At 41.7% G+C, this 18,509-nt stretch overlaps 1 protein-coding gene across 4 annotated transcripts in view; it reads right to left on the bottom strand.

Moving 5' to 3' along the window:
- The window catches only part of DUSP22 (dual specificity phosphatase 22), a 60,232-nt gene extending 44,168 nt beyond the window's left edge, over window positions 1-16,064 (bottom strand). For 2 of the 4 annotated variants that reach the window (XM_029944928.1, XM_029944927.1), the window contains exons 1-3: window positions 15,782-16,064; window positions 14,486-14,542; window positions 5,039-5,072 (exon numbers count right to left, since the gene is read on the bottom strand). Coding sequence is in view for 2 of the 4 variants with exons in the window: in XM_029944926.1 (XP_029800786.1) it covers window positions 5,039-5,072; window positions 15,782-15,802 (55 nt within the window). In the remaining 2 variants the exon portion in view is untranslated. The remainder of the gene's footprint in view (window positions 1-5,038; window positions 5,073-14,485; window positions 14,543-15,781) is intronic. The other 2 variants (XM_029944926.1, XM_029944925.1) reach the window with 1 other exon arrangement.
- Window positions 16,065-18,509: the final 2,445 nt, after the last annotated feature.

The following is an 18,509-nucleotide window of genomic DNA, read 5'->3' on the forward strand; positions in this document are numbered from 1 at the left end:
CAATAGTCTCTCAAGTTTAGTGTCCCTCTCTCTCCCCAACTCTCTTTCCCTCTTCCCCTCCTCCTGGTCCTCCATTAGGTTTCTCCTGTTCTCCTGTAGACCTATGAGTGCAAACATATGGTATCTGTCCTTCTCCACCTGACTTATTTCACTTAGCATGACACCCTCGAGGTCCATCCACTTTGCTACAAATGGCCAGATTTCATTCTTTCTCATTGCCATGTAGTGCTCCACTGTGTATATAGACCACATCTTGATTTACTCATCAGGTGATGGACATTTAGGCTCTTTCCATGATTTGGCTATTGTTGGCAGTGCTGCTATGAATATTGGGGTACATGTGCTCCTATGCATCAGCATTTCTGTATCTCTTGGGTAAATCCCCAGCAATGCTATTGCTGGGTCATAGGGAGTTCTATGGATAGTTTTTTGAGGAACCTCCACCCTGTTTTCCAGAGCGGCTGCACCAGTTTACATTGCCACCAACAGTGTAGGAGGGTGCCCATCTCTCCACACCCTCGCCAGCATCTATAGTCTCTTGATTTGTTCATTTTAGCAACTCTGACTGGCGTGAGGTGGTATCTCAGTGTGGTTTTGATTTGTGTTTCCCAACATTCAACTTTAAATAGATACATTTCCAATCTGGGCTGGGAGCCAAAATGGGGCAGTTCCTACACGTTCCCTTTTTTACCAAATGTGGGCTGTAACATTTATTGGTACTGACCTTGGGCAAGTTTTTCTATGCCTCACTTTTGTCACCTTTAAAGTGGAAAGACAATAAGAGTAGCACCTCAAAGGGCTGCTGGAAATACTAAATGATATGCTTAGAAGAGTGTTTGGCTAATATGTAGTAAATGTCATCATTGCCATTATCATCATCATCATCATCATCATCATCGGGACCAGATTAAGTTTCAAGGCTGCAGTATGGGCTTCAATCTCCATTACCACTGAATGTTTCCAAATACATGCTTATTTGAAAGACATCTGAATTCCAGCTCTTGCTCCACCACCTGATGCTCATCACTCACCATCTGACTCTCTTAGGCTAAGTTAATAGCAGATTACCAAATATCAGTGTTCACCAGGTCAGCCTTATCTGAACAACTGGGGAACCACCACTGGGAACCATGGTCATTCTCACTGGCAGACACAGAACAAAGGCTCTAAGGCCATGAACATGTCTCTATTTACATCACAAACACACAACATAGGGTGTGAGCATATTCCCCACATTTCTAGAAGTTTGTGGACATCTTCAAACAAGGAAGGTGTCCTCTGTCAGTTCAGATCCACTTTGGGATCTACCAAATAGTGAGTCAGCATATAACCCTACCCTCTTGGCCTGGAGCTACTCTTCAAACTTCCACTCCTGCCTTCCCTCCCAGTTTCTCGGCAGAGCCAGCTTTCAGCTAAGGAACCTCAACTGAGAGGCCCTCATCAAATACCAGACTCCAGAAGCTGGGCTGGTTTGTGAGTTTTTCTCTAGGTAGAAGAATAACTAGGTGTTAGAAAACCATTTGTGATTCACTGCAAAGTTAAAAAGAAGGAGGAGGAGGAGGAGGAGGAGAAGGAGGAAATTGCTGAGTGACATATAAAAGATCACACTGGAAGGAAGGAAGGAAGGAAGGAAGGAAGGAAGGAAGGAAGGAAGGAAGGAAGAGAAGAAGGAAGGAAGGAAGGAGAGGCAAAACAGAAAGGGAGAGTGAGAGAGGGGAGGAAGGAGCCAGGACAGGAGGCCATTCAATGATTGGACTGAGGAGACCACAGCCACTAGAACCAAGGCCTGGGCAGCAGTGCCAGTCCATGTTATAAAACAATGAAGATCTCTCAGAGAGGTAAAAAAAATTTCCTTAATTTTTCTTTATATATTTTTGTATTGATTGTTATGTTACTTGTAATTTTAAAAAGAGAAGAAAATGACAAATGAGACATAGTGCTAATGCACATATGACAGCTAAATTCACTTTCTAGGAGCAGTCATGATCCTTTCACCTTGGTCTTTCACCCTTAGTAGCTATTGATGATCAATGCCTACTGTGCACCTAGCATGACATGGGTGCTGCATGAGCTCTATCTCCTTTCTACAACAGCCTGAAAGAAGTGTGTGGTTCCTATTCCATAGGTAAAGAGGGCAAGGAGGGCCTGACACTTGCTGACTAGTTACATGCCAGACACTGAATGGAATATATCAGCTGCAGTGTCTGGTTCATCCTCATCACAGCCCCGCTGGTGTCCAGACTGTGTAATGTGTCTTAGGGTAAAATCTGGCTCATGTGTGGTGGGGGGTAACTAGATTCCAAGGCAGACTACATCACAGCTTCTCTCCATGGTAGGACCAGCTCCCCTGTTTTGTACCTTCTCCTCCTGACTCTGAACCACTGAGGACTAAAATGTACATTCACATCAGAATTTCAACACAGTGCCCCACACATCAGGCACTTGCAAAATGTTTATGAAATGAATGAGTTAATTCACAGGCAACTATATGAAGAGCAACCTTCCATCTTCTTGTCCATTCACTATACCATTATTCCTTTACTTTAGATAAGCCTTACACTTGTAAGTATTAAATAAATGTTTGGCAAAATAATGAGTGAATAAAAAATGACCACATACTAATGTCAGAATAATCGAAGACAATGAAAAAATATCAACCATGAACAGAAGAGATATAGGCTGGTATAGACATCTCTAATGGTAAAACCCAAGGCAAGAATCCAGGAACTGGATTTCTGAATACTTAGAACATAGGTACAGATTTTAGTATAAAGAGTTTTAAATGTTCCTTATAACTATGCACCCTAGATCTTCCAGAAGAAAGTAACCTACTATGAATAAGGATAAAAATCTCATAAACTGTTGGCAGAAATACTGAATTTTGTTGGTATTCGTTACAATTTGTAATTTTTAAACACTTCCACATAGCAATTCTAAGAATTTATCCTAACCTCTGTTCTCAAACACAAAGACATTCCCCTCGCTTCATGAAAGTAGTTAATAACTCCCTAAGTAACCCCAAAAGATAGTTGCTCCTTAATGTATTCCAGTACTACTGCCTACCAACCACAAAGCACTTGCTACTTTTTCAGAACTACAAAGCTTACTAATTTAGGAACTCCAGTACTATTTTTAAAATGTTCTAGTAGCAATTAGCAGCTGTCAGCTCGCTATGCTCAATTTTCTTTGAGGCCAATTAACAGCACTAGGAGCCAAATGGGGTGGTTGGGGGGAGAAGAGAAGGAAATAAACATTATGCAAAGAAAAAAAAGATCAGCATTATGCATTTTCTCATTCAATGTGGTTTCTCGTGAGGCATTTTTATTAATCAGGGGGTACAGAACTTAAAATTTTCTGGGCTGTTCCTATGTGTGTTCTTTTGGTTTCTTATATACTATTTTAGCAAGATTTACTTTTCAAAGGTAACTCTTTTTTGACAGTTCTGATGAGTAAATATATCATACTTCAGCATTATTTTTTTTTATGAGTGCAGAATTGTTTGGGGGAGAAAACCTGATACAGATTCACAGGGAAATAGATATACAGTAATGAGATCTCATAGTTAAATGATTTGGAGATAAAGTCATCATCTGATTATGAAAGATAGGTGTTATTTTATGCATTTTTAAGTAATTATCTTAATGGTTAATTTCCTGTGACATTAAAGTAATTTAAAATATATTGGTAAAAAATATTGTTTTTATAGTCAGTTTTGAACTTGAACTCACATTTAAACAACCCCAAAACAGACAGGAATGTGTTCTGGCTTGTTCCAGGAGGGAGGAACTTTGGATGCCTATGAGAAGGTTTGGCTCTCTCCAACAGGCAGGCTTGTTTCTGCAAGTTTCCTAGGTCTACTCCATCCTATTAAGTATAAGTATCTCGAATGCTAAGGAACCAGTGTTTTCACTTAAAACACAGTGAGAACATCACATGGAAGGGAACAAGGTCCCTCTCTGGAAACCAACAAAAGCCTGTTCACCCCTCTACCACTAAAGACCATTTTGAGACAGATGAACTAAAAATAAAGTCAGTAGCTAACAGTGAATCAATACATATTGAACAAGCTGCAGAGAAATGTGTAAGATGAAAAGTCAACACAAGAAGGGAATAATCTACCAGAGATAAAATTATCACCTATTTTTCCCAGGTTTCTGAAAATTTATTAACAATAACTAGAAAATAAAAATTATAAAAGATTATAGATAAGTTACATGGCTGCTAAATGGGACTTTTAGCCATATTCTTTTGATAATAATATTCCAGCAAGCATGCAGAATTAAGATGAAGATAAGAGGTAAGTTGGAACCTATGTGGCCCCACAGCACTCTGTCAGCCATTGGTTAAGGGGTTGAGCACAAGTATGAGGGCCCAGCAAGGAGCCTGGACAAAAGTGGTAGGTTTGTCCAGATCAGATTTTGTATAAACTGAGTTGATACCTTGACTCAACTGTGCTTGAGAAGATTCAAGCTGATCTTTTAGGACATAAACTCACCTTTGGTGAAAGCAGCCCAAATTTCCATCAACAGATGAAAGGTAAGGCTGTGTGTGTGTGTGTGTGTGTGTGTGTGTGTGTGTGTGTGTGTGTGTATATATATATATATATATATATATATATGTGTGTGTGTGTGTGTGTGCGTGTGTGTGTGTATGTATATAGCATTATATATATATAGCCTTAAAGAGGAAATACATTCTGACACATATTACCACATGAATCAACACTATGATCAATGAAATAAGCCAGACACAAAAGGACAAACATTGCATGCCAGACTCCACTCACTGAGGTACCTAAAGCAGTCGAATTCACAGACACAGAAGGTAGAATGGTGGTTTCTAGGGGTCGAGGGTGGGGAAAAATAGTGCTTAAGGGGCACAGAGTTTCAGTTTGGGAAGATGAAAAGAGTTCTGGAAATTGATCATTGCAGAGGAATGCGAATGTGTTTAATGTCACCTGAAGTCTACACTTAAAAATGGTATAAATGGCACATTTTATATTATGCATATGTTACCACAATAATAAAAGATAACTCACCTTTGAAGTTGCCGATGTATAGGCCAGGCAGGATCTAGGGGAGAGACACAGATCAAATGTTAGTGTTACAGACTTGAAGTATAGAGGCTGGGCCCTCACCATAGCAGTGGGAGTACAGCCCAGGCCTGTTGCCTGCCATATCCACTTCCCGGCACCCTCCTCAATGGACAGCACAAAGGACCTGGCATCCTTGTTTCCAGGGCTCTGACCCTGCCCACAGCCACTAGGAAGCCTGCTCAAATAGTTTGTGAATGGCCACATGTTGGTGCTCATCAGCTCATGGGACTTTGAAGACGAGAATCCTCCCACAGATCCTACAGATAGCCATGTTTTTTCACTCACTTATGCCCCTCAATGCTCCTTGGCATTCTGAGAGTCCAGCCCCAAATCCAAGGGCCCTCAGCCTTCTACCACTCCTTCCTACCCTTCTCCCTCTACTCTTCCTTTTCTTATAACACCATAAACATCCCCTGCTTATCTCATAGCTCCAGCAAACCTCCCTTTGCTGAGGTCTTGGTGCATGCTCTTTCCAAATCTGGAAGCTATACTCCTACGCTCTTCATCCTTCAGTTCTCAGCTCTGACACCCTGGGGAGGCCTGTCCTGAGCCCAGAGTCTGGCATAATCCCCAGTTTCAGCACCTGTAGTCCTCAGTACTTCCCTTGTAGTGATGATGTCACAGGGGTATTGCTAGGTGAAGGTCTGTCTCCTCTGCTAGGCTAGAAAGATCTTTAGACAGCAAACACATCCTCCCACTCGCTGCTATATATCCAGCTCCTAGCCCAGGGTTCAGTCAATGACTACTATTCAACAAAGAGTTACTAAATGAATGAACCAACTGTGCAAATGCACAAGTTAATAAGAACATACATTTGCTCCAAAATGTCTACTTCTCCTAAGGTGGTGGTTCTCAAACAAGACAATCCACAGAATCAATAGAAGCTGTTAAAAATTCAGATTTATGAACAAGCCCGAGCCTCAGCCACCATATAGAATAATTCAGTAGATCTGAGATAAGAACCAGGGACACGGTTATTCATATGCAACTCCCCACTTTGCAAAATACAAAGCTAATTCTTGTCTGGCATTACTTTGTATGAAAAGGTTGAAATTCAAATACAGACACTGCTCTTGGAAGCTGACATGATTTTCAAGTGCACACAGAATACTGGCCACTGAAGACCCTTGGTGCCCTGGTAACATCCTCCTGTCAGTACTACCACCCCACATCCTACTCAGCTCCTATGCTTCGCACTCCCTATTTTTATCCACTTCCATCAGGAAGCTAAAAGCAGCCTGTAGTAACATTCTTCACATGCATGGGTTTCTTTGAGCATTTTCCTGACAACCAGCTGCCTTGCTAAAAATTGAAGGCATCTGTGCAAGTCACTGTAGGGGGAAGTACTGTGGCACTGTCAAGGCAGCCTTCTAGAACACAACAATACAGGTCTAGGGTTAACTTCTGTGCTGGGGTAGAGAGGTTGCCAAGCTGAGGAATCAGAGAACATAGCGACCAAACAGGGATACTTGTATTTCTGTTTTCACTTTTCTATATGCTTTGTATGGTATAACTTCATGTAAGCATAACTTCAATTTACTTTTCTTTTTAAAGTTTATTTATTTTGAGAGAGAGAGAGAAAGAGAAAGAGAGAGAGAGAGTTCACACATGTGCATGTGCAGAGGAGGATCAGAGAGAGAGGGAGCTAGAGAATCCCAAGCATGGGACTCCATTCCATGAACCATGATATCATGACCTGAGCCAAAATCAAGAGTTGGACACTTAACTAACTGAGCCACCCAGGTGCCCCTACTTTTTTTCTTTTTAAGTCAAGAGGGGTTATTTGGGGAAAAGATTATGGCCCAGTTTTTTTTTTTTGTACTAATACATTTCATATTATCTTTTAAATAAAATAAAGCAAAGACAGGAGATCACCTCTCTTCCTTGCTCTAAGATCCATGGTTTTATGATTGCTTTCTTTTTTTAAGTTTATTTATTTTGAGAGAGACAGCAGGAGAGGGCAGAGAGAGAGGAAGAGAAAGAATCTCAAGCTGGCTCTGCACTGTCAGCACAGAGCCCAAAGTGGAGATCGAACCCACAAACTGTAAGATCATGCTCTGACCAAAATCAAGAGTCAGATGTTTAACCGACTGGGCCACCCAAGTGCCCCAGTTTTATGATTCCTAAATCTGTCCCTTAGAAGCCAGCTCCAGTCTGGTTTCCACTCTCTGCAAGGCTACCTGAATCTGAACATTGTCTTCCCACCCACATTATCAATTCAAGTCTCCTGATGTCACCTTTTCCCAGTCACCCAGAGTGAAAACCTGGAGGCTACTACCACTACATTACCTCCCTTTCCCTTCCTTAGTGCCTCTCTCTCCCCAGTGAGTTACAAAATCCCAGAAGAGTCTTGGCTCTTTGGCCCAAAGCTGCCACCCCATATCAGAGCCTCAGTTCATATATGGGGTAGAGCAGTATCCATTGAACTAACTTCTCTATCCCACCAAATTAATTTTTAAATGCCATATTCTCACTGGGTCATTTTCTAGATAATGTTTAGTAGCAAACCCTTTCTTTTCTAGAAAAAGAAAGCCAAAACTGAATTTCAACTGAAAATTTCAACTTGGCTTCCACAGGATGGTTTGAACTTACCCCTGAAGGATTTTCTCTATTTCTCTGTAATATGCAGCCAAGTCAAGTAACCCCTATTTTCCTATTTGCCTTACTGGTCCTAACTTGTAATATCACATTTCTTTGTTTTCAATATTCCCTTTAAACAGAGAAATAGTCCCTATTTGGGGTCCATCATCCCCCTTGGCTACACTAAAAAATTATAAACACTGTAATAGACAATTATTTTATTTTATTGGTTTCTTAGTCATGGAAGCCCTTTCTTATGTTTGAGGAATCTGGCCCCCACAACAACTTTATGTTGGCCTGCATCATATTTGTGAATATGTTTTCTCTAAACTTGAATGATTCTCCCTTGATTGGTAGGTACTCAAGTAAACGTTTCTTCAATGAATAAATGAACAAAAAGACAATGTGAATAAAATGGGAGGAGGCAAAGCAAGGAAAGGTGAGAGATGAAAAACAACGGTGAGTAAAGCCTGAGAAATCAAACTTTACAGCTTTCTGCCCTGGACAGGTTTCCACAGAGATTGTGACGATCACACCAGCAGCACAGGGGCCAGTGTTGGATGAGAGTGGCATCCCAAAGGGAAGCCAAGGCAGAGTGCTGGCAGACAAAGGCTTAAAGTTACTAAAATTAAACAGCCAACATACTAAAAATAATTTAAGATGCACATTTTTGCATGTATTTAAACTTTTTCTTTCATTTTTCAAGTTTTTATTTAAATTTCAGTTAACATACAGTGTAATAGTTTCAGGTGTAGAATTTAGTGATTCATCACTTACAACTCCTGGTGCTCATCACAATAAGTGCTCTCCTTAATACCCATCACCTGTGTAACCCATCCCCCCCCCCACCGCCCACCTCTCCTCCAGCAACCCTCAATTTGTTCACTAGAGTTAAGAGTCTGTTTGACAATCTGCCTCTCTTCCCACCCCGCTCCATGTTTATCTGTTTTGTTTCTTAAATTCCACATATGCAAAGAGATGACAGAGCTATGTCAGTAAACTTTTAACTCCATTTTCAAGACCAGGAGAGTAAACTAATGTTTCAAGGGCTAGAAATAGAAAGTAAATAGCTCAATCCATTTCTGTAGTTTCTTCCATATAGAATTACAAAACAAGATAAAGGAAAGCTGCAGGACTGGCCATTTGCAGAAGGAGAAATTACATTTTTGTTTTCAAGAAGAATAAAAACCCAATGAATACTTAAAATTTTACTCCAGTAAGCTTCATAATTCAAACTTAAAACTTAAAACATCTGACCCATCTACTTCCCTAATATGATTGTTGCTGGTAATCCTTAAGTACAGAGAAAGAGAAAAATGAAATGCAATCATGTTACAACATAAAGATGGCTTGTAGAGGAGACCATGGAAGAGTGGAATGTTCATCCGGGACAAAGTGGCTGACCAGTCAATTCATGAAGTCTGATCTCAAGCCAGAAGCAAGAACACAGGGACATGAAAATCATTACCACCTGGGAGGAAAGAAATGCATAGATCAAGAAAAGAAGTGTGTGTATATGCAGTTTGGGAATGTTCTCTGACTCTAAAATAATAAGAACCAGATTGGTCCTAATCATCTTTGGGCCTGGAAAATAATTGTTCTTTCCATCTGCTAAGAATGGTCTTCTCCCACTGTTCGCCTGGGTGCCTCCTTGTCATTTAGGTCTTCCATGGGATGACAGCTCCTCAGGGACATCTTTCCTGACCACTAAACTCTCTGATAACCCTCCATTAAACCCCTCTGTCATTTTCTTCAATTTATTTGTGAGAACTTAAAATTGTTTTATTATTTGCTTGCTTTTTTGATTGACCTTCAAGCAGGATTCTGTTGTGTTCTCTCCTCTGCCTCAAAAGCCTGCACAGAGTCTGGCACATGAAGAGATAATAAAAGGTGATGGAGCACAGCATGAACTGCAATGGAAGATGCACTCTGGCACTACACTAGTCAAAAAAGGATTCTTGTTTTCTGATAAAAGACTGCAAATAGAAAGGCAGACTCCTGCAGAAAATACTTTGAGACCATGCTAAAGATTCTCCATGGTTAATGGCTCCTCTTGATCAATATCATTCACACCCACACTATAGTACACTGGCCATACAGAAATACATAAAACCAAATCCTTAGCCACAAAAAAGCACTTATGAACAATTTTTACTGCTTCTAAGGGAGTAAATATTTTGTTTATTTTTTAAACATTTCTCTTAGTGCTTCAGGATGCCATGGAGTCTAAGAACACCACCCAAACAGATTTAAGAGATAAAATTCCCAATCAGGCAGCAGTACAAGGTTGGAGGAAGGGAGGGGGACAGTAAGAGACTCTTAATTCTTCTTAAGTCAGAAAGAACTTTCTGGGTTTCAAAGTGGGAGAGCTTTGGTGGATTCTCTGAAGAGTTAAATTTCACAGACTTTCTTAATGCCATTCGACCATGGACTTAACCAGCTGGCATTTACAAAAGGATAAAACTGAGAATACTCTCGTATGCACTTAGAACATTTTCTTAAGCATCTTCCTTCAATACAAAATAAAAATTTAACATTGAAAAGAAAAAAACATCCAGAAGGTAGTACAGAGGACCAAAGACAGAGATTACCAGCAAAGAGCAGTTTTGATCTGTACAGCTGTGTACATGTTATATTTACCTCCAGCAGAGGTACTTCTCTGTAAACTGCCTGGGGCCAGGGTGGCAGGGTCTTCTTGTCTTTGACATTCATTTCCCAGTACAGCCTCTAGCACAGTGCCTTGACAATAGCAGGTGTTCAATAATATAATTTGATAAACAGGGGGATGGAAAAATAAATTATGAAGGTGGCCAAGTCAGGTGCTGTCACATGGAAACAGTAGCATTTATAGCACAAGAATGTCTAACCTTCCAGCCCTTTACTGTACAAAAACAGAGCTTAACTTTTAAGGCCCTATTACTTTTTTTTTAATAGCTTATTGTCAAATTGGTTTCCATATAACACCCAGTGCTCTTCCCCACAAGTGCCCTCCTACATGACCACCACCCCCTTCCCCCCACTCCCCGTTTAGCCCTCAGTTCGTTTTCAGTATTCAATAGTCTCTCATGATTTGTGTCCCTCTCTCTCCCCTCACTCTTCCCCTCCCTATGGTCCTCTGTTAGGTTTCTCCTGTTAGACCTATGAGTGCAAACATATGGTATCTGTCCTTCTCTGCCTGACTTATTTCGCTTAGCATGACACCCTCGAGGTCCATCCACTTTGCTACAAATGGCCACATTCTCCAAGGCCCTATTACTTTTGATAACAATATAAGCTCTAGATCACACACACCTTCTCCTCTGAGTGAAGAAGCCTAGGCCAGTGGCTCTCAATGGGGAGGATTTTGCCCTCCAGGAGACACCTGGGAATACCTGAAGACATTTTTGGTTGTCACAATGGGGAAATGGTGCAACTGGCATCTAGTGGGTATGCAGAGGTCTGTAATGTTGCAAAACCTCCTACAATGTGTAAGACAGCCCCCCACAACAAAAGTTGACCCTCTCCGAAATTGTTAATAGTGTAGAAGTTGAGGAACCCTGACATATGCCTAGGGAGGCATATGCATGTCATTGATCTTTTCCCCTTGAACTAAACTCCTTTCTCAACTATACTCCCTTATCTTTAGGAGAACAAAGCTGTCCTAAACCAGTGTTATCACTATAACCATTTATAGGACAAATATAAGAACACTGAGAGCCATGCATATTTGTACTTTACAGTTTGCAGGAATGTCTTCTAATAAATTCTCATTTGCTTCTCTCAAGAATTTCATTAGTAACTGGGAGAGGTATCATCATATTTGGTTTTTAATTTTTTTAATGTTTATTTATTTTTGAGATAGAGAGGTAGAGCATGAGCAGGGGAGGGGCAGGAGAAGGAGACACAGAATGTGAAGCAGGCTCCAGGTTCTGAGCAGGAAGCATGACCTGAGCTTAACTGACTGAGCCGCCCTTATCATATTTGTTTTAAAGCAAATATGGAGACTTATTTCCCACCCAGATGCTTAACTGACCTGAGCTGTCCTCATCATATTTGTTTTAAAGCAAATAAGCTAACCATCATCTCTATGAATCAAAGGAGGTAAAGAAATTGAAGCTCAGACACATTAAGTGACTTGTTCAAGACCACACTCATGAAGCAGCAGAGTGGTAGAGATACCCCAAATCAGGTTTGTGATAGCCCTGCCCCTCTGTCTTTTACCACAGTGGTGGCCCAATGGAAATATAATATGAGCCACATTATGTTATTTAAAATCTTCTAGTAGCCACATAAAAAGTAAAAAGGAGATGAAATCAATTTTAATATTTTATTTAACTGAAATATATTCAGAATATTTATAACATATAACCAACACATAAATGTATTTCTGGAACCAATATGTAAAATTCTTCATAAAATGGTTTACAGTTTTTATACTAACTCTTTAAACTCTGGTATGTATTTTAAACTTAAATCACATCTCATTTGCAATTAGCCACATTTTATTTCTTTATATTTATTACTTATCTTTATTTTGAGAGAGAGAGAGTGCATACATGCAAGCTGGGAAAGGGACAGAGAGAGAGAGAAGACAGAGGATCCAAGTGGGCTCTGTGCTGACAGCAGAGCAAAAGAAAACTTAGGAACTAAACAATGTAGATTTTCTTCTGACTGCTTCAAGTATAGCAGTTTTTATTTACATTCCATGTCCTCATGGAATATGTACTCATCAATACATTCCTGTCTTGTGTGATAAATGTCATGTCTCAGGTGGACACAGCATATTACAGAGACAATATAAGGGAATGAGGCTTCTGTATTCTGACCAGTTAAAGATGTGAGGACGTAGAGAAGGAGAACACAGCATTTGTGATCTATTAGTTTTGAGCCTCATATCATGTACTTACAGCATATAAAACCTAAGCTTGACTATAATCTTGAGAGGTCTGTCTTTTCCTCTTTTTGCAGATTGGGAAATGGACCCTCAGAGAGATTAAGTGACATGACTAAATTCCTAATGTTAGGTTTGGAACCTAGTTTCCATTGATTGTGAAGGTAGTGGAAGTCTTTCCTTTGTGCTAGGATGGCAGTTTATCCCAAGTTAATTCTTTTTTTTTTTGATAGTTTATTGTCAAATTGGTTTCCATATAACACCCAGTGCTTCTCCCCACAAGTGCCCCCCACCATGACCATCAACCCCTCCCTCCCCCTCCCCCTCAGTCCATGGGGAGAGGGATACTGAATACTGAAAATGAAACAAGTGAATTCTAAAGACTTCGAAAAATAACCTGATAAAGCTCTCCAGACCTCCAAATTAATTGCAATATAGGAAAAGCCACCTTTTCTCTTCCTTCATGTTTGATATTCATAAAAAGGAGAACAGAAAGGCAGTCAACTAAAACATTCCCAAATGGATCCTCTGAATTGGCTAAAACTGTAATCACTAATGAGTTTATGGTGTGTCAGGCTCTGTTTTGAGACTTTACCATACAGAGTAATTCATCTGATCTTCACCATAACCCCATGAAGTCAAGTGCTGTTGTTTTCATCCCTATTTTACAGATGAGTTACACAGAGGGTAAACCATCTGCCCAAAGTCACTCAGCTGGTAACTGGCAGAGCCTGGATTCAAAGCCAGGTGTCTGGCTCATAGCCACAATGCCTCACTATGCTGCTAAAGATCAATCTAGTAAACATCTCTAGTGGGATTAGGGTTAAACTAAAGAGCCTGTTGCATGAAAATGTCATGTTTCTGTGGAGTTGTTGAAAGCTCTCAGTTGACACAAAGCTCTTTCAAGGGTCTGAACCCCCTACTCTTTTGGGTGAGGACCCATAATGCAAACTCCTATCCTGTCTTATTAATTTTAACTAATATAATATCACATTAAAAACAAAAATCTAGTCTCTCTAACCAAGCGGTATGTTAGAGAAATCTACTCTAAATGCTTCTCCATGTTTTTATCTTGATCAACCTGAATTATTGACCTAAATATGGGATGACAAAAGCACTACCATTATAGGCAGTATGTGAGGACCCTCTGGTTCTGACATCTTATTCCCCCACAGACTGCCAAGGTTGGTTTACTTTATTCAGAATCCAGCTGCCCAAGCTGATTGTCTCTTCTTTCCTCAGTGCTCTGTGTCCTCCAAAAGCATCCTGCCTGGTGGAAATCAAGCTGTCCCTGGATTTCATGGGAAACTCACTTGTAACAATGGAGGCAAACACCTCAGTTGGTTCAATCACTGGTCTATACCAAAAGTTCTATGAAGAACCTTTGTGTCACTTACCATTATACTCTCCCTCTGCCCTCACAACTAGCCAGCACAGCACATTAGATATGGTGGCTCTATTTACAATACAAGATGGTTAAGATAATAACAAGAAATGTATTACTTTCTTTGAGAGGTAAAAATCATGAATATGACTGTTTTTTGCTGAAAAGCCTTAAATTAATCTTGATATCATTGCTATTAAGTATGTTCTTTGAGTTATAATATTATAATATTAAACTACAAACTAAATGCTGAAAAAGGTGGAGAGTGAAGAACTCAAGGGGAAAAAACTAGAAGGAATTAAAGGAAAGCTAAGGTATAACTACAATTAGTGGGAAGGCAAAAAGAGCCCACAAATTTATGGAAGCACCTTTATTGTTGTTCTCATTTAACAAGCAGAAGGCTCATGATGCTGATGGGTTTCAGTGCTAATGGGGACATAATGCAAATATTTATCCAAGAGAGAAATAGTCTGTTTCCAATCTTGATCACTGCCCACTCCCCCACCCCACCCTCCAAAAAAAAACACATACACACGAGGTATACAATTCTGATTACCCAAAAGCCTCAGATATGCAGGCCTAAATCACACAGTAGTTCTTCCATAAACTGTGTCTGCAAAACACAATAAACATGAAATAGGAAGGTGAAAAAACTTAACTGGGTACACAGGATTACCCCTGACTGAACTTTTCTTCCCAACCTTGACTTCTAAGACTCCCCATTCCACTTCACACTCTAGCTGAAAGAGCCAGCCAAACCACTGCTGACCCCAGTGAGCAAAGGGAAAAAAAAAAAAAAAGAAAAGACAGCCACATTATAATATCCAACAAATATGAAAGCTGAGTCTGTGTAGAGATGTGGGTGTGTGGAATACAATGGAGGCAGACCATTTAAAGGCCTATGAAATCTCGTCCTTATCTTTGGTGAGGGCTTTTTAAAAGTTTTGTAAGTCTCTCCTTTAGACTAGCAGTACCAGATCACAAAATCCTTAACCTTGTGGGTGACATGAACCCCAGGCAACTCTCAACTGCAAGAGTTAAAATCTGGTATTTTCCATTGTCAGTAAAGACACAGACTATCCCACAACCTGGGAAGGGGGTTCTGGGGAAACTGGAGAGTAGAAGATGGGGCCAAAACAGGGACAAAAAGAAGAGACAGATATGGATTTTCTGTAAGGCAAAATGAGCACAAGCAGCCAGCCAACAGGTTCCCCTTGTTGCAAAAGCCGTATAATTCAAGATAAATCAGATCTGAATCAATTTTCTAAACTCCCACCGCTGCCAGGTAACACTTCAGGACTTAGGTCACTGTCAACTTCTTTGTCCACATGAAAAAAGAGAAGGAGAAGAAGAATATGAGAGAAACAGGAAATTAAATAACATAGACATCTCTCTACTCTAATTTACTAAAAATGTGGGTGGTGATGCTTGAAGAGCCGACTTTGGGAGTGTAGGGGAGAAAATGAAACCACAACCACTCTGAGCTCAGCTGAGGTCTCCGCAGAACAAATGTCAACGCTTTTAAAGGGCACGACTTGCTCTCAGTCGCAGAGCACACCGGCTGGCAGGGTAGGTGCGGGGCACTGCTTACCCAGAAGCCCGCAGGAGGCCTGAAGATGGGGGGCGCACCCCAAAAACAAAAAAATCACGAGCGCACCGCCCCTCCCTTCCGCTGCCACCTGAGGAAAGCGCACGCAGTGTCAAAGTCGCTGTGGAACTCAACCTGGACAGGCAGGTCGGGGAGCGACAGCAGGGCGCTCGCCGAGGGCTCTCCCTACCCAGCAAACACCAGCCTTGGTGAAGGCTGAAAAGTGTAAGCAAAACCAGCACAAATGAAAGAAAGACACGTTACCTTGTTCATCCCATTCCCCATGGTGGCTGAATGCGAACTCTAGCACCCTTGGTAATGAGGTCGCAGGCTCACTAAAGACATGTTACAACAGGAAGGAGGAGCAGGTGGGGCGGGCGGGGGAGCAGGCCCTGGGACAGAATTTCGTGTTCGCAGTATGAACAACAACAGTAATTATCAGGGACGTCCAGGCCACTGGGTTTGCTTCAGGGAGCCGGCCTGGACGCTAGGGCTTTCTGCTCGTCCGCCCCGGACTTCCCGGACTAGCAGAGCAAAGGCACAGGCGCCCTTACCGGGAAATGGTCTTGCTTTGCCAGTGCACGCCCCTTGTGCGCCCCAGGGCCCCTCCCTGGCGGGCTCCCTGGGACTTGTAGTCTAGCTCCGGGCAGCTGCAACCACTCGCTCCGCCCCGCGGGGCCCACAGTTCCTAGGCGACCCGAGCCGAAACCCAAGGCACACGCGCAGTGCGAGCCTCGGGAGCTGCTGCAGCGCGTTCCGGGAGTTGGACTGACAGGCGGGGGCGGGGTCTGGTGGTCGTTCGGGCACCACGCTTACCCGGCCGCAGCGCGTCACTGGGCCGGGTCCCCTGGGATTGGGGTCACCCAAACTGCCGCAGACCTTTTCCCCTAGGGAGACTCGGGGGGCCTGTTACCAGTAGCCACCACCCTGCGTTGACTCCCTCGGTGAATCAGGTGCTAACCGTGATCTTCGCGGCTCCCCTGCCTGGGTTTTCTGAGGGCGACAGATTTAGGCCCGGGTTGGGGGATTTCTATGGTCCTGCCCCACCCACGAAAACCGAGAAGGCTCATCGGGTGGGGAAAGGTGGGCTCAGTGACTCATCTCTGGGATGACTTAATCTCCCTACCCTGGGGTAGCAGATGGCAGGATCTCAGACTTCTTACCATGGCTTTGGACGACTAGTGTGTGCCCATCTTCATAATGTAAGCTGACTGTAGTAGGTGCATGGTTGTGTTGCTATAATTGCTTCTAGAGAGTCACTGTCTTTGCGATGCAGCGTAGTAATGTCTGCACCGTGTTTCTGCCTGGAGTGGAACACTTTCTAATCTGTAGCAGAATTGTTTTGAGAATTCTATCACCCACCCCTACTAAACTCTTAATTTTCTTTCCTGGGGATGGAATCCTTGAGTTAGGGGTTTCTCAGTTTTATTTGTATATCTTCAGCAATGCTCTGCACACAATAGGTGCTTAAATGTTTGTTAAATGAGCATATGCATCAATCTAATATGACCAGGCTCACCCCTGATGACCTCATTTCATTTGCTCCTTCTTGCTCACTAAGTTATAGCCACACTGGCTTTCTGTGGGCCTCTTCAACTTACCAGGCTAGACATTGCATTCTCTATGGACTGTGCCCCCTACACAGACCTAGCTCTTTGTAAAGCTGACTCTGGTCTCAGCCCAAATGTCACCTTCTCAAAGAGGCTTTTCCTGACCACCCAATCTAAAGTAGATTCTTCAAGTCACTGTCATATTACCTTATATTACTTTCTTCACAGCACTTAACATAATTGGACATTAGCATATTTGTTTGCTTACGTTTTATTTGTCTCACTAGAAAGCAGCCTCCAGATGAAAAGGACCTTATCTGTGTCTTTCATTAATATAGCCATATGGCCTAGGACAACACCTAGCACACAAAATAGGTGTTCTGTAGATATTTGCTGAATAAATTAATGAATTCTAGGGGACTGAGAAGACAGCAGTTAATATTCTGAGGGATGCTGACACTTTGAAAAGAACTTCCAGATTCCATCAGAGTCATTTCTCTCCTTGTACTTCATATCTTCTGGACAATGGCAGGGACAAGAACCCCACATGTAGGAAGATCCCACTCAGTATACACCCAAACTGGCTCCCAAAGGTTGGATAGAACCCAAATCAGGCATCATCCTTCCCTCCTGCCCCTTCCTTCTGGAGTTTTCCTTCTCTACCACCTCCACCTTCCAGTCACTTGGTAGTCGTTACCATCCCTCTGCTCCTCACCATCACTATTTTTACTGCTTTCCTGCTCATCAATAACACAGCATGGTTAATGGACTGACTGGGAAATCCCAAGAACAACCTTTGTTCCTAAATCTCAGAGTGATCTTGGGAAAAATAATCAACTTTTTGGAACCATTTTATTTCTCCTTAAAATGAGAGCATTGGACTGTGAATTTTTGTATATACTATCCAACAATCAATGAACTACTTCTTTTTTTCTTTACTTTACTGGTGCTGTTGTTCCACGAGTCAGATGAACTTTCAAGAACACAACCAGTTCATAAGTCGGTACTTTCCCATAAATGGCAGATCCATGCCCAATTCTTCTATAGTCCATTTGGAATATTTCCTTTCTCTTATTCATTTCTTACAACCTCTCCAAGGCCCAGAACCTGCAATGATTATCTACTAACAGTCAAAAATGGTGCCCTGGCCTGCAATCAGTGTGGCCCCATAAGATTCACATGCCCAGAACTCATTTCAAAATTGCAAGTGTTTTTTTCTTTTTGGTTAAATGAGAAAGGAGGAGACCATTAACATCAGAAACCAGAAGAATCAGATCTTTAAAATATATTCTTGTATGTTTGTGGAGGGAGGAGTATTTTTTCCACAAGAGGCTATCACCCTGCACTCCCCCATCCTATCATAGAACCTAACAGTACTTTTCTTCATCAGAACACAATAATTAACAGTTTTTCATATCTTGCAAGTTTAGGACTAAAGAAAT

The sequence above is a fragment of the Suricata suricatta genome, chromosome 7 (assembly GCF_006229205.1).
Source record: "Suricata suricatta isolate VVHF042 chromosome 7, meerkat_22Aug2017_6uvM2_HiC, whole genome shotgun sequence".
Taxonomy (NCBI): domain Eukaryota; kingdom Metazoa; phylum Chordata; class Mammalia; order Carnivora; family Herpestidae; genus Suricata; species Suricata suricatta.